The 17,136-nt window shown below is 40.7% G+C and overlaps 2 protein-coding genes across 3 annotated transcripts; both read right to left on the bottom strand.

The window, feature by feature from the left end:
- Positions 1-98: 98 nt before the first annotated feature.
- On the bottom strand, positions 99-3,286 carry LOC107188554 (acetyl-coenzyme A transporter 1). Its single transcript, XM_015576858.1, has 8 exons — positions 2,794-3,286; positions 2,421-2,710; positions 2,197-2,351; positions 1,933-2,126; positions 1,674-1,858; positions 1,480-1,597; positions 1,179-1,394; positions 99-1,060 (listed from the first exon to the last, which is right to left on the bottom strand). The coding sequence occupies exons 1-8, from the start codon at positions 3,001-3,003 to the stop codon at positions 881-883; spliced, it is 1,548 nt and encodes a 515-aa protein (XP_015432344.1). The 5' UTR covers positions 3,004-3,286; the 3' UTR covers positions 99-880.
- Positions 3,287-11,457: 8,171 nt separating this feature from the next.
- LOC107188550 lies at positions 11,458-16,487 on the bottom strand. Of its 2 annotated transcripts, none has more exons than XM_015576854.1 (11): positions 16,084-16,487; positions 15,839-16,003; positions 15,646-15,734; positions 15,501-15,558; positions 15,300-15,429; positions 15,102-15,232; positions 14,958-15,026; positions 14,823-14,883; positions 14,528-14,716; positions 14,191-14,361; positions 11,458-14,110 (listed from the first exon to the last, which is right to left on the bottom strand). In XM_015576854.1, exons 1-11 carry the CDS (start codon positions 16,084-16,086, stop codon positions 11,556-11,558), a joined length of 3,621 nt encoding a protein of 1,206 aa, XP_015432340.1. In that variant the 5' UTR covers positions 16,087-16,487; the 3' UTR covers positions 11,458-11,555. The 2 variants fall into 2 exon arrangements, with proteins under 2 accessions (XP_015432340.1, XP_015432341.1); XM_015576855.1 differs by having other exon boundaries at positions 15,102-15,205.
- Positions 16,488-17,136: the final 649 nt, after the last annotated feature.

The raw sequence follows: 17,136 nt of genomic DNA, 5'->3' as shown, positions 1-17,136 counted from the left end.
TTCGTGGTTCAAGTTCCTACAATAAACGTGTAAGTATACGTAGCGAGGAAGCTTAGGAAAACCATGGAAAATGAAACAATAGAGCAATTTTTCGCATGGAAAACTTTTATTAACATTATATACGTATATAATGTAAGTACATGTACTGCATTATACAGGTACTGCGAACAATCGCAACAATCAGATCAGAACCGGTTAAAGACCAGTAATAGTATATATATATATATATATATCGTTAAATATGAACCGGTGCAATGGATTACATGTGTAGTACAATGTATTACAACGTAAAGTAATGGAGAATAATTAACCTTCATGGAAGGGTAACTCTCTATATCGGGTTCGCATATAAAAAAAAAAACCATTTACATTTTCATTAAACACCGTAACGCGCGTTGACCTTACCACGGTTTAAACGATACATCGCAATCGAGTCGAATAAAACAAAACTAATTTCGTAGTGAACACAGTACTTATTTTAACGCCGGATTGATATTGTGCCAGATGCGGATGGGGATCGCGGAAATCTTTCGATACAAATTGGGCATCGGATTATTCGGTTGACGGTGTCGTACTCGCTGTAATTCGTATTTCCGACGTACATATTCGAAAGCTGCTCCTTGCCAAAAGTACATACCCGTTCGATCGAAAGGCAACGAGGAGAAAAAGAGGAAACGCGAACCCGAAGGAGACCCCCTCCCCTCCCACACCCTCACCGGTTCCCGTTGCATTGAGAAAATTGGAACACTTGATAAATGTGCGGAACATTACCCGGACGCACAGCCGGTTACGCGATCGACCCACGCAAAATCAATTTGTACAACTTCCTAGTATAGTTACAGGTACCGTGTGAATAATATTTAACATCGAATTAATACTGTTATCTGTTCTGCTTCGAAAGTATAACTTTCCAAGCAGATATCGGTCGCGCTTGTAAAATCTCAATTTTTCGTCGACCCCATCTGAGCCACGCCAACCCAATGATTAAACATAACACACTTTCTATATAATAGCCATCGAGCTGCATATTGCAAACGCCATTGTGCGTATCCGTGCAGAGCTGAAAATGGAAATTGTTCATGTAACCCGAAACTAATCGGATACCGTGTAACCTGGGAGTTCATCTGCAGATATAGGGGTCAGTGGTTCGAAATTCGATATAAAAATAAAATATTTACCTCTCTCTTCGAAATTGTACTACAGTCGTTCGAAGGTTCGGTGCTGCATTGCCGAAACGTTAACGGATCGACGAACCAAAGTGCTGCCGTTGCTGGCCAGTTACCTCCTAAATTAGCTAACGTGTTCAGTAGTGTCATGTAAGTACCACCGACCGTCGGATCGCTAACTTTGGCGAAGAACGCCATAGATGCCACGAACATGCTACTCGTGAAAACCTAAGGCAAAAGAAACTTCACTTGTATTATTCCTTCTTTTGAAATTATTATCTCCTCGTATCTATAATACTTATTGCTAGTTTACCTGATGTACAAGATACAGAGCTATCAGAGCAACAAAATAGTAGGCTGGAACATGACCACCCGTTATTACATATGGTGTGACCCACACCAAAAAAGCTGCTACCAGTCCGAAAGCTAATCTATAAGATTAATTAGGTAAGTACATTGAATACCTTCTTTAGACCAAAACATAATTCGTACACTGTTTCTGTTTACCTGTAGGGCATCGCTTTTATGTACACGTCCATCGGTTTCGGACCAGCCGTATACTTTGAAATCGCTAATGGTAATAAAATTTGGAGGGGTACCATTGGTACAGCCATAAGAGCAATTTTTTCTTTCGGTATACCAGCCTCTACTAGTTTCAAACCCGTTACCGCATCGCAAACAGAAAATCCTATCTAAAATCGGTAATGATATCGTATTATTTCCTGTTATTGACCTATACTTCACATCGCATTATACACTTTCTGACCTTGGCAGTTAACAAAAGTACAATAATTGTCTTTATCGATGGTAGCTTGACAATATTCCAAAGTAACTTGTACGCGTGTTTGATGTCTGTGTTTAATTCTTCGTTTTTGTGTCCCTTCTCTAAACCCTCGTGTTTAAACAATGCAACCAGTGTAGTTGCAATTACAAACATCCAGCCCCAAAAATAAAGGAATCCTGTACAAGTAAATAACAATATACAACCTCTGCCCCTATGAAATGTTATTCAACTTTAAAAATTGCTCACCAGGCAGGGTCAATATACCCTCCTTAGAAGGAGTGTATCTTAGGTAGCTATTACAAAATTCAGCAGATTCTAAAGCCATAAACAGGACATATCCAATAAAATAACCAGCAGTTTGTCCCACACTATTACACGTTGATGCATAACCCACATTACACCTTAATATAAAAGAGAATAATTGGCTGTAGGCAGATTGTTACAAACTATACACATTGATCGTTCCATACCTTTTTAACATTGTCAGTGCCCAACCATCTACTACAATATCCTGAGTTGCAGCGAGAACATTTAAAGCAAAAAATAATATAGTCAACATTTCTATATTAGGCTTCCTAGTCTCATTACCTAGCCACCGATCTATATGGCTGGATAAGAGTAACATAAAGAAGCCCATTAAATATTGGGTAGGAATCAACCATGTTTTTCGTCTTCCAAACTTTCCAGAAAACACAGAATCTACTATAGGTGCCCAAAACAGTTTCAATGAAAATGGCCATTGAACAAAGCTGAATTCAGCCTAGCAACAAAAAAGTAATGTGAAATTGCAAATCATTTCTTTTAATTTAGTCAGTATATCTGAAGCCATATCATAAGAATTACCTGTTGACGATAGGAAACATCTCTATTCTGTAGTAACATGGGAATAGAACCACACAATCCCAGTGGTATGCCTTGCAGCAGGTACAGAAACAAGAGAATTGCAATATTCTTTTCATCACCTCGTAGATCCGAATGTTCGTATACGTGATTGGACTCATTGATCCCATCCTCCACCCTGCCATCCTTTGTCATTTTCCTTCTTGTACCCATGGAGGACGACGAAAATGGTCAGGTTCAGAGTCAACTTTCGACGAATCAGGATTTCACTCGTACACTCGTCAACTGCCTGCTTTTGTCACGCTTACTTTCAACAATATTACGTGTTTCATGAGTTAGACCATAACTAAATATCAACCGGCTACTCCACCATTATACGTATGCAGATACATCTTTCAATTAAATGACACAAAGTCATTTCCCAACAGAAGAACAACTTACACGACAACGAAATGAATTATTTATATTGTAACAAGTATGAACATTGACGTGGTCATCATTGATATATAACCTTAATATTTTGTATCAATAGTTTATCAAAGATACCAGTATAATTTTAAAAATGATTAAATAAATTTACTTTAGTCTCTGCTGTAACAAACAGTGGTAATCAAGTATTTAAAAATACTTCACTTTTTATGACTTCAAAATTAAAAAGAATAACTTCAAATTATTCGAAATTGCCACGTTGTTTTATATTAAGGACACGTCAGTTCTATTGTATTAGCTATGTTGCTTACGCTGCCAGAAAGTCACGTGTGTCGTGTGTACTACCTGACACAGGTACAACCTGCAAGCGTTCGCATATTCGATAGAAGTAGGTATCGATACTTTAGTTTCGATACCGAGTAAGTATCGATACCTTGGTGCTATCGATTCAACCTCAATGAGATATCCTATCGCCCAACACACAAGTTGTTTCTGCGTTGAGAGACAATAAAATACAATGCTACACTTTATCTATTTATTTAAATATTTAATATAAAATTTAAAATATATAAACATAAACATATGTAAAAATTCCAAACAATATCCGTCATATAAGATATACGCGATAAATAAATATGTATGTCGGGACTTGATTATAGTTTTGCGCGTTAATTTTGAATATTGAAGTTTGTTAATAATTTATTGATTACTCCAGATTACTTTTATTTAAAAATCGTTGAAATTCTAATTGTACATCATACATCTCACACACACGGGGTCTCTTCAGCATGCTTCGGGGGCTCCGTGACCCCACATTCTCAGCCCAAGTGATCAAAGGCGCCTCCACCGGGGCATCCGTGCAGGGTCTATGGCGCCGCCAGCGGGGGCTCCGTGACCCCGCGTTCTCATCCAACGTGATCAATTGCGCCACCACCGGGGCCGTCGTGCAGGGTCTATAGTGCCTCCTCCGGGGGCTCCGTGACCCCACGCTCTCACCCCGCGTGAACAAAGGCGCCTCCACCGGGGCCACCGTGCAGGGTCTATGGCTCCTCCAGCGGGGGCTCCGTGACCCCCACGCACGCACACCACGTGATCAATGGCGCCACCACCGTGGCCGTCGTGCAGGGTCTATAGTGCCTCCACCGGGGGCTCCGTAACCCCACGTTTTCAGGCCACGTGATCGATGGCGCCACGACCGGGCCTCCGTGCAGGGTCTATGGCGCCTCCCAACGGGGGCTCCGTGAACCCACGCTTTCGGGCCACGTGATCGATGGCGCCACGACCGTGTCTCCGTGCAGGGTCTAGGGCGCCTCCCAACGGGGGCTCCGTGAACCCACGCTTTCGGGCCACGTGATCGATGGCGCCACGACCGTGTCTCCGTGCAGGGTCTAGGGCGCCTCCCAACGGGGGCTCCGTGAACCCACGCTTTCGGGCCACGTGATCGATGGCGCCACGACCGTGTCTCCGTGCAGGGTCTAGGGCGCCTCCCAACGGGGGCTCCGTGAACCCACGCTTTCGGGCCACGTGATCGATGGCGCCACGACCGTGTCTCCGTGCAGGGTCTAGGGCGCCTCCCAACGGGGGCTCCGTGAACCCACGCTTTCGGGCCACGTGATCGATGGCGCCACGACCGTGTCTCCGTGCAGGGTCTAGGGCGCCTCCCAACGGGGGCTCCGTGAACCCACGCTTTCGGGCCACGTGATCGATGGCGCCACGACCGTGTCTCCGTGCAGGGTCTAGGGCGCCTCCCAACGGGGGCTCCGTGAACCCACGCTTTCGGGCCACGTGATCGATGGCGCCACGACCGTGTCTCCGTGCAGGGTCTAGGGCGCCTCCCAACGGGGGCTCCGTGAACCCACGCTTTCGGGCCACGTGATCGATGGCGCCACGACCGTGTCTCCGTGCAGGGTCTAGGGCGCCTCCCAACGGGGGCTCCGTGAACCCACGCTTTCGGGCCACGTGATCGATGGCGCCACGACCGTGTCTCCGTGCAGGGTCTAGGGCGCCTCCCAACGGGGGCTCCGTGAACCCACGCTTTCGGGCCACGTGATCGATGGCGCCACGACCGTGTCTCCGTGCAGGGTCTAGGGCGCCTCCCAACGGGGGCTCCGTGAACCCACGCTTTCGGGCCACGTGATCGATGGCGCCACGACCGTGTCTCCGTGCAGGGTCTAGGGCGCCTCCCAACGGGGGCTCCGTGAACCCACGCTTTCGGGCCACGTGATCGATGGCGCCACGACCGTGTCTCCGTGCAGGGTCTAGGGCGCCTCCCAACGGGGGCTCCGTGAACCCACGCTTTTGGGGCCACGTGATCGATGGCGCCACCACCGGGCCTCCGTGCAGGTTTATGGCGCCTCCATCGGGGGCTCCGTGACCCCACGCTCGCGGCCCACGTGATCAATGGCGCCACCACCGGGCCTCCGTGCAGGGTCTATGGCGCCTCCACCGGGGGCTCCGTGACACCACGCTCTGAGCCCACGTGATCAATGGCGCCTCCAGCGGGGCCTCCGTGACCCCACGCTCTCACCGCGCAGGGTCTACGGCGCCTCCACCGGGGGCTCCGTGACCTCACGTTCTCACACACGGGGTCTTTTATATATACGTTACCAATTCATGTAATTTTTAGAATATAGATATTAATTTATGAACCGAGACTATGGTTTCACACTATCTCATAAAACGACGTTCTATATCACATCGAACCTGGATTATTTTAGAAATCTATATGAGATTCAAAGTGTAAAAATGTCTAGTACTTTGAATGTTTTTGTACTTTGAATGTTTTAGAAAATTATTCGAGATAAAGATGTATGGAACTACTGAAAATTACTTTAGATTCCTTTTCCTTATTCTGAAAATGCTTTGATTGGAATATGAATGCTGCTGGAAGTTTGAACATTTTCATGGCTGGCTCAAGTCTAGTCTCTTATTATAGCTATTATAATGTGTCCAATGTATATATACGTATCCCTCGTGCTAACATTATCGGCAATTGTTATAATGGCAATTTACACACTTTATAATATAAATGTCCCATTTATGCATTACATATTTGATTATATAAACTGATGGGGTCAAAATACATTGTACAGAACCACTTTTACTTTTCATGTAGATTATATGAAAATTGAGAACAAGTAGAAAACAAAACTTGTATTCGAGTTAAATCGAGTTTTATCGAGTCGAAGTTAATTAAATCGTATCGAAACAGACGACGGGATAAATTCGAGATTAGTATTCGACAAGCAGCAACGTTCAGTACGTTCCGCTCGTTCGGAGTGAGCAGTTGCTTGCGAGTGGTGATTCTACAATAATTCTTATCACGCAACATCGCTCGGACAACGAACGCGTCTTCTTGAGAAAGAGTAAATTTTACGGCCGTCAAGATTTTACGAAGAAAGAAGTATGAATATTAATTCCAGTTTACCCTTAAGTAATTGCGAAAGTAGTAAAAAGGGCATAATAATACCGAGTCTAATATCCAGCAATTGGTAAGTACTGTGCGACTATTACTGCGCCATTTTTATCTTGACTTTGTTACCTCCATCTTGCAGACTATTTATTGTTACACGTTTATTTCCTTTAACGTTTCCAGATGACACGAATTAATTCGCAAGTTTATGAGTATTGATATTTATTTAAAGTGGTCTGTTGTTTTGTCATTCGCGTATTATTAATTCTGAATTCGTATGCACAAGTAGGCTACCAACGATTGACACGTTATTGCGATTTGAATGCTCTTTTCAGCTTTGATAATGAATAAGAAGACACATACGTCCCATTAGATTCAACATTAATTTCCTTTTGTACTGTTATAACTCTGATATTCGTAGTTGATACAATACGTTGTATAAATGTGTACGATATATAGGATCGAATGATTGAAAGTAGTGCAGCAAAAGAGTAATACGATGGCGGAAAGAAAGGCATGTGTGTCATACTGTTCCCTCAATAGATTTTGAATTTTGTGCGGGGTCGGGGGCGAGGAAACACCGTTACATTGCCACGTGAATTTAAATATCAATTGTATGACGTAGATCGACAACGTATATATGTTTGTATGCGGAGGGGGGGGGGAGTACATACACACACACATCCCCTCATGTTATACCGTGTGGTATGCGTCAGCTGTTGTGTTGTTTGTACACTACCTACATAAATCCTGTTGTACACATTGCTGTATTGTATACAGTTACTGTTGCATTCATATTACACATGAAAACATTCGTAATGTTTTAATAAAAATGGTCCCTAAACTGCGACAGATATTTGCTGGAACACTCGGCATATAATATAATTTTCATGTAACGATGGTACACTGCCGAGTTAGCGGTGCGGCAGGGGGCGGGGGGGGCATGGAATGTTTCGTAACGTCGTCGTCGTGTTTCGTTGATTGCCAATATATATGTGGTGTGTGTGTGCGTCTGTTTGTCGAACACGGCCAGTACATTCTTACATTACTATTATCATTCCTATCATTACTCGATAGCTAATCATATTCCGTTTTCGATAAATAAAAAGAAGTCAAAATCTTTCCATTGATACGGATCTTTCTTTGTCCCTCATTTGAAAGTATTTGTAGTGAATATATTCACTTTGCCTTGTAATACGATTTTATTACATTTATACTATAATTTAATGAATGTTTGAAAGTCAAGAATTTGATTTATCTTTGCTGTACCTTGTGAAGAATTTTCTTGCGTTTCTATCGTTGAGCTCGCTATTACAGTGAAATGTCAACCAAGTGTATGGAGGAGACCTTAGAAGAAAGTTGCACACTGCAACAACATTATTGTATAACGCTGGGTGTAGGGCCTCTGTGGTGGTCCTGATGTGCCCCATGCCGCATTGTCTGTATCTACAGTCAACACAGAGAGCCGCGGCGTGGGGATCAAGCAGAGTCAGCTCTCTGTGAGCTCCCACATTGTACAAGTAAGTGTTGCAAAACTCTAAAGATTGATCGATGCATGATCTTCGTACTATACAAACAGGGTTCCCTGTGAATTAACGAAATGAATATGTATTATTACAAACTCATCGATAATTTACTATTCAAATTTCTTTCCGTTTCCCAATTGGTTTTTTCTGTTACGACAGATCGACATGTAATTTTTTCATTTTACACAGTTTTATTTAGGTTGGTATAATTATTTGTTTGTCCTGGATGAAATCTTGAAATCAATTTTTCACCCATTCTTGCGATGATAGTAAACAATATTTCATCAAATTTGTGTGTCGATCCATTAATTAAAATTTCATTTGTAGGAGGATGAATTATTGAAAGCCGTGAAAAATAGCGAATCTTTACGCCTAACCTTCACTTTACACTTAACGGAGAGCACGTCCGTCGAGTGGGAAACAGTAGTATGGCGCCGTTGTCTTTACATTCGTGTGCCAAGTTGTCTCCTACCAGAGGGCTCGAAAGAGGGTTTCGTTTCTCTCCTGGAATATGCCGAAGAAACACTGCAATGCATGAACGTCATAGTTTGCCTACGTAAAGACAGAGCGGATCGAGGTACTTGTTGTCCACCGTTATTTCGTATCAATGAAAGCGGTTACGCCATCGATAATAACATTCTCCTGTCTAAAACACCTTGTTGTCATGATTTAGCAATGCTGGTTCGTACCTTCATGTTTTTGGGCTTCACTGTTCTACCGCCAACTCACGCCTTGGTACCACCGGGCAGTGATGCTGGCAATCTCTACATGCTCTATACCATCGAATAATTGACTAGCAGGTGTTCGGCTTCTCTCTCAAATTTAACGCGTAGGTACAATTTCACGAATAAATTGCTTATTATATCCGTATGTTTCATCTTTGATTGTTTCATAATAATTTTTGTTATCCTGATTCCTTTTTTTCTTTATTATTACAGGTATCAATACTAGCGAAAGACAAGTACAATTTCGGTCCAGTGGAACGAATAGAACAAGCTACGTACTATCACCCGCGAATAGACATCTGAAATAATTTATCTCGTTATCGATTATATTTTCCATATTTTTGGTTTGATTATTTCGATTTTCTTCCTAAAATTTACAGTCGACGCGTGAATTAAGTTTAAAAGCCTGTAACACTTTCGATGTTTTAACACAGTTTTGCGGTTAAATTTAAGAGAAACGCGAATGTACTACGTTTATATGTCTATAGATTCGTACGTACGACGAACATGGGCACGGAGAGAAGCGAAGATATAAGTAATGACTGAGGTTAATAGTCAGGAACACGTAGAACAGGTACCTTAACACAGGCTTTCGATAAAGATATCGTCGAAGATACCAATTCATTCTCTTAAGAATACAATGTTAATGATTCTCTTACGAGCACGTAAACAGCTGACGAAGCTTTTCCCACGTGAAACAATTTGGCGGTATTCACGTTTAACATTTAACGTATAAGACAACGAACCGTCAAGTTGTAGAAGAAATTTATTACCGATAAATCTCAATGTTAATTGCGACAAATTGGGTATCATCGTGCTTTATTTTTTATTACTATATACCTTCATATCATTTATAAGTATTACTATCAATATCGATAATATATACTGTATGCATACGACGTAACGATGTATGATCAGTGTCGAACATCTTCAAGCGATGCCAATCGGTTTTACCATAATATAAATCAGCCGTCACGTATAAATTATTGGTAAAAGATTATACATTCAACTGCCTGCAATCTTAAAAAAAAAAACAATTATTAGTTGCATATTGTACTGTACACGTGGTGACATCGAAACGTGATCAATGTGTACATATATATAATATATATATACACACAGAGAGAGAGAGAGAGACACACACAGTGCGTCCAGTTCATCTGAAAACACTCAAATATCTCGGAAAATATGAATGGTACGAAAAAATGTTTCAGACAAACATTGTACGATATCAACTGCAGGTTCTAATTTAAAAATTTTAATGGATCTTTACAGAACGTTTCAAGGTCATCGCAAGGTCAAATAGACACGAGTACAGTACACTCCACGCGATATTATGTAATGTAAAAAGAATGTTAACATTTTTTCGTAACATTCATATTTTTCGAGATATTTGTTCTCAGGTAAGCCGGACACACGTACACACTGACGTGGATCGTTGCAGTCATTATTGCGTAAATTTTTGTTTATTATATTTAGATGTAAGCGAAGATATTAAGGATAGCAAATGCATTGATGAAAGAGAATGTCCTTCGTAATCCCCGATCAATTAACATTGCAGAGTTTTTGCTAATAGATATGTTCTTTAGTGTTGACTCGATAACAGACGATATTGCGGAAAACAGAAAAAAACAAAATGTAAAAAAAAAAGAATAAAGGGAGTTACTAGCTTATTATTACAGATATAGATATGTAAAGTACAGAGTGATGGACTATTATGTATTAATGCAGATAGTTTCAAGTTTGCCTTATTTTTTTTCCCCCAACTAAACGTCTATTCCGTACGTTTTATTTTATCAGTTAGTATTATATATATAATATATTCGTACATTTGACCACGTAAAAAATACATGTATGCTACACTTATCGTTCGTACAAAAAACCGTACGTGCTAAATAAACGTTAAGAAAATAAATTGTTTCTGTATGGATTGTACATACGTCTGTATGTATCCCTTACCAACCTGTATAGAAAAGAACGGGAAGAAACCAAGCACCTCTTGCACTGAATGCGTATAAAGACATCGTATGTCTTTCTATAAATTTCGTAACTAAACGCGCACATAATCTCAGATACTCGTTTACTATGCTCTATAATGGTACAATTTTCAATTTAATATCAATTCAAAGATGCACTAATGCTATCGATAAAATATGTTTATTGAAAATGTAATTACTGTAACAGTATTACCAAACAATGCACGATACAGCAACATATATCGTGGTAATGAAACGTACTTCAACAAGTAGATTCAGTACATTCATTCGAGTGTAATCCCAGCTAAACGCACGCATACACATTGGTCATTTAGTTTCGACTTTATGCATCTTAAAGCGACAAGAAATCGATAGAGTTGCGAATTAAATTAACAAACGCGGGTAAGATTATATATTACAATTATACCCGCACGGAATAGAGAACGAATGCGTTAGTTATACGCGTACGTACGTAAAACAAGCAACTGATTCGAATTATTCTATTTTACTATTCCATTCTCCATTCTACATTACTTAATAATACAGGCATGTAATGCACTTAATGCTGACTCATTCAATCTGATCTTGTAAATCGCGGATACGTCATTTGATTAGCCACCATGTTAGATAGTCACGTCCGGAAGTTGTATTTCACTGACATACCTCCTAACACTGTGTCCTGCGGTTGTTTTGTACTTTAACGTAAATTATTAGTCCTTTTCCCATCAACATCCGTGTCCTCGGAAATAGTTTTTGGAACCAATCCCAAACTGTCCAACATTGCGGACGGTGCTGTAGGTTCCATGGGATAGGCAGATACCTTTTTACACCTGATCAAATGTGTAGCTAACTGATTCCCATCAACGGTCGCATAACCGCACGCACATTGCATCTTCTTGTCCAACGGAGTATTGATGAGTGGAGAAGGAACTACGAGGCTGGTCATTGGGCGCTCGTTATGAATTTGTTGTTGGTGTTCTTTAAATGCCCGCCAGCAACAGGTTATATAGCGGCATTGTTGGCATTTTTGTTCGCCTGGATAATGATCATATTCGTCTATATCCTCTTCACATTCTTGACAAGACAGATTTTCCACTGGAACGTTCACTGTGATTGGACCCGTTGCCCATTTCTTAACCTTCTCGTCGTGTGGCAATTCCGTTATAGGACTGTCAATGTCGAATCGTCTGGTTTGTGTTCGCAACTTTGGTATCATTATACCGTTACTACCACCCGAATATGGAACAACTTTGGGACCGGAAACGCAGTCATGCAACTCTCTCTGATGAGCTTTTAACGCACCCTTTTGATTAAACCAGAGACAGCATCTAGAACACTTGTTTCCTCGTCCTTGTTCCCTTCTGATAACGTGCCTTTGCATGTGCAGTAAGAAAGCGTGCACGCTAGTAATACTAGGACTGCCTTCGTTCACAAACTGTATTACTTTCAGGCAATAAGGACATTGTAAACCTTCACCTTTTTCGTGAACAGAATAAAAGTGATCGATAGCGTCCTTGTGACTGGAAGTGCGGTAACCACAGCTCTCACATCGATATGGCATTTCCGAAGGATAATGTATGGACGATAAATGACAGATCAAAAGGCCGGTATTTCCAAATTTTTGTTCGCAGATAGCGCAAACAACCATATCACTGTCGGAATGGCCGAAATTACTGTGCGTTTCTGTAACATGGGTAACCATTTGATGCTGAGACGAAAAAGCTGTGCAACAGTATCGACACACGGGTGAATTCGATTGTCCAGGCACTTGAGGTGGAACGTGACTGATTGTATGTTCCATCACGTCTGTATTGGTACGCATCGTCATCGTGCATAGGAAGCATTTAAAATACAACGTAGATTTGTGCTCTTTCAACAGTAGACTTTTCTCTCCTTCCATGGTGGCATAGTAATATTCTTGCAACGATATCTGATCATTTTTGCTTTCCTTCTCCCAGTCTTTGCTACTGGTAATTTTCGCATCGAACTTATTCTTTTTCGCTTCGGGTTCTGGGCTATTCGCAGTCGCTGCCGTTACTAACGTAATATTTCTTTTACGTCCTCTTTTTGGTCCAGGTTTGGTTGCTTGAGGAAAAGACGACAACGTTTCTTGTGATTGCTGCGGCTGCTGATTGATGTTACTACCTACTACAACATTATTTGTTTGAACCAAAATATCGCATCCAGCTTTAATTTCTTCTTTGTTCGCCGTTCCAAGGGGCGCTAAAGGAGGTGGATTTACATTCGAGTAGGACCAATTCTGGAAAGGATTTGCGGCTATTTTAGCCAAACGATCTAACAGACTTTCATTAAAGTCTATCCTCGTTTGCTCCGCAATATGTGCGATAATATTGTCGAATGCCCGAGCAGTGGTCGAGCCATACATTTCTCTCCATACTAACTCGTCCAAGAATTGCTGTATCATTTGTCTACTAAGTAAACTGAGAGTATTTTGAAACATCCTCGGGACAATTTTTCTTAAATATTCCATAATGTGATAATTACTCATAACATTTCGAGGATTCTGATCGGAAAATGCAGATTGCGTAACGTTACTGAAGCCCATTTCTTCGAGTGTACTTTTGTCGACAGTGAAATCCGTCATAATCTTCGAATCTGTGTGAACCCAGTCCTTCAGTGGATGTAAAATATTATTGAATCGTCTCTTGTACGATCTATCGCCATCTTGCACAGGATCGCACGCTCTCAATTTTAAATCTAAGGTAGTGAAATCTAGCACACCAAGCACTTCGACTTTAACTTGCCGTAAATTTCCATCCTGCGACGTTGTACCAAGACTAATCACACCGACTTGTATCACTGAATTTTTGCCTCCCATTTTACGTGATTTATCCCAAACCGCCGCTGTGCAAATGCTACGCAGATGCGTGTAGAAGTTTTTCACGTACACGTTCGTAACTTTGACCCAGGAAACAACATTTTGAACGTTCGTTTGACATGCCCAGTGATAAATTAACTTTAAAAGAATTGTAGGTGTATACGGGGCTCCTTGAAATATAGAGCCGGAGAAAACGGACACGAAACGATCAGGGCAGCAACTTGAGATCCAAACGTATCCTCCCGAATATGGAAATGTACCTTGATCGCTGTACATTCCTAATTTTAACTTAGTCTTTTGGTAAGTATTACTATGCTGAGCACAATACTGTTCCGATTTTACCAATCCTTGCTGTATCAACCATTCCGCAAACTTAGTGGCAGAAAACATGAGTACGCTTTTGACTTTGATATCTGAAATGCACATGTATCAGCATGTTTGTATAGACCAATAAGACACCAAGCGATGATTATTTCTATATTTAGATAAATACCTAATTCCGACCTTTCTTTTTGAGCTATTTGTGGTGCAATATCCTTTGTACGAAGATTAGGTCTAGCTATGACAACCAACGAAGGAAATGTTCTGCCGCCATTCATTTTGTTGAAGATTACTTCTCTACCATCTGGAAGATTCTTCTTTGATTCATCAATTTGCTCGCAAGCTACACAAAAATTAAATTGTTGAAAGTGGCTGACCCTATTCGTTCGTTCATAAATTAACTACTACAAAGAAACAAGAACATTTTGAACAATAAGAATCTTAATATTCGTGCTAAAATAAATCAATTAACGTGAGAGCTTTAATCCTGAAAGGACACCCTTTCTAACCTGCGTTCTTATTCCCGACTGATATTCCACCGATGCTCGTGTGTTCGGTGGGTTTAGTTATGGATAATCTCGTAGTTGTCCCTGCATTGGTGCCTATAGTGGTCACGGTTGGTGACACAGATGGAGTAATCTGTTGCTTGCTTACTGTTTTTATTCTAAGATTGGTTACACCTTGGGGGCTAGTAGTAGCTGAAAATAACATACTTGTATCTTTACGTTCACTCGCGCCGACACTGTTACACTTTACTGGTTTTTTCATTGAATGCATGTACAAATACCATATTGTGTAACTTACTCGGTGTGACAACATGTGTCGAAGATCCTACTTTTTGTCTGCCCCGAGTGACTAATACAGGCTGCATACAATCAGAGTAAGATAATAAGTTCAATCAAAAGACATTAAGCAAAACAATATTTATGAATAACATACTTCCTCTATTATATCAGGTTGTTGTGGTTGAAGTACCTTTGTTCTACGCCCAGATCGCGTGTATTTATACTGCGAAAAATTAACGTGTTCTTAATATATCATCTTCCATCTAACTAAATAAGAGAATAATAATATTTTTCGTACATTTTCCGTTTGTGAATGCGTAATTGTAGGCAGAGCTGTAGGCAGAGCTGTTACCATAGATGTGGATGTCGATGCAGGTGTTGATGGGGTGGTGGGTATAGAAACTGACGAAGTGGTTGTCATAGAAGTTACTATAATTAGTGCGATTTTTAATCGCTATTCTAACATTATTGCATTCTATAACAAATAACTCTTTACCTTGAGGTTGAGCTACTGAACCCAGAATAACTCCCATTCGTGAGTCCACAACCAATTGTATATTACTCTGGGAACCATTTGTGTTATTCAACACATTTAGTTTAATGGGTGGTTGACTCTTATTTTGATTCTGTAAATGTTAGGAATGTAGAAACATGTCAACAATCGGGATGATCTACACACATTTGCCTTAATACTCACTACATTGACAATGGGTGGAGGATTAGTTTTAACGACTGTTGGTGGAGCATTTGAAGGCCTGGTATACAAGAAAATACAAACTCTAAGATTACTGAAGAAGTAGCAATCGCAAAAACACAACATTTCGAAAGAAAATGACACTTACAATGTGTATTGGTAACCATTGACATTGCCAGCTTGACATATTAATTTACCTCCACGATCTTTAATCATTTCTTCTAAGGTGGCAGCAACCTAAACAGGAGCAAATAGACATTATAAATTATGGAAGTAGAAACCTCCTACAAAGAATTATATTTCAACAGGCAATATTTTATAAGATAAGTTGGAAAACATACTCTGTCGTAATTTTCTTTGAGCTCTAATTTTGACATTAATTGTGCTTCGCTGAGTGGCTCTTCTGTGCACTCCAAATTTAAGGTGACGTGAGACGCTCGAGCACCAGCCACGGCACGTGAAACTAACCGATTTTTCGGCATTTTTATGATGCGAGGTAAAACTTTCTAAAGAAAACATCACATACATACATACGCTATTCGTGACTAAATTTCTAGTATACATATGTATATATATATCTCGTTACCATACACACTTTTCCAACTGTTGCGGGCGCAACGAGTTTACATGCACTTAAAAAAAAAATATAAAGCCAATATTTGTTTGTCCACAGTTGCTACACTTTCTTCTTTTCCTTCACAAATAACTCGTTCGATTCTAGAGTCGCCAAATGTCTCGGGAATAAGTTACGATGGCGGCGCCGGTGACGCCGCCATGACAAAATTAGCCTCGATAAATCACCGCAGTTAATAAAGACATAACGTTAATGACTGATTATACACGAAAACGAGATTGACAACACATGTACATACAACAATAACTATTAGAACGCGGGTTGACGAGGGGGTGGAGAGGGGGACAGCAATACGATTCAATAATAAAAGGACGCTAACGATGAAATCGTCACGATAAAGACGAAATGGGAAAGGTACAGGCGAGGCGGCCTCTGTTGAGCGGCAGCGTATTGCTCATGTTTGTTACAGCGCTACTCGTTACAAGTGTTGTTTACGCAACTTGAATTGTCGATTATGTAAATACACGTGTAATATTAATTTGGAGTATTTAAGCAAAATTTATTACTGAGATAGAAAATATACGCATGCATATGTATACACACACATTTACAAATACCATACATGTGTATAGTTGGGAGCTGAACTTGTCGAGCTCCAATAAGCTGAACAGCACAGGGGAAAGATGTCTTACCAGCCAATGGTTGGCGCATGTACCATACGACATATTAATTGGCATCGTATCACATATTTCTAATATAGAATATAGAATCTAATATAGAAAATAGATCCATGATGGCATCTTGTAACAAGATTATCATACTAATTGATTAGTAGCTTGAATGTTCCGCTACAGATAGCGCTATGAGCCTTTTCCTTTAAAGGGAAGAGTACGGGTGTGTGGTAAGCGCGTTTAAATGTGATTAGGTTTAATCGTAATCATTTCCGGTAGGGATTAAAATATTTAATTACTGCTGGCTAGCGGATAATACATTGGTCAAAGTCTGAGATTGTACGATTATTAGACACATTTGTGATGTGTTAGATCGAAACTTTATTCATTGATT

This window comes from Dufourea novaeangliae, unplaced genomic scaffold, assembly GCF_001272555.1.
Source record: "Dufourea novaeangliae isolate 0120121106 unplaced genomic scaffold, ASM127255v1 scaffold133, whole genome shotgun sequence".
Lineage (NCBI taxonomy): Eukaryota > Metazoa > Arthropoda > Insecta > Hymenoptera > Halictidae > Dufourea > Dufourea novaeangliae.
Note: the sequence above shows the minus strand (reverse complement) of the source record. Positions and strands in the feature narration are given on the sequence as shown.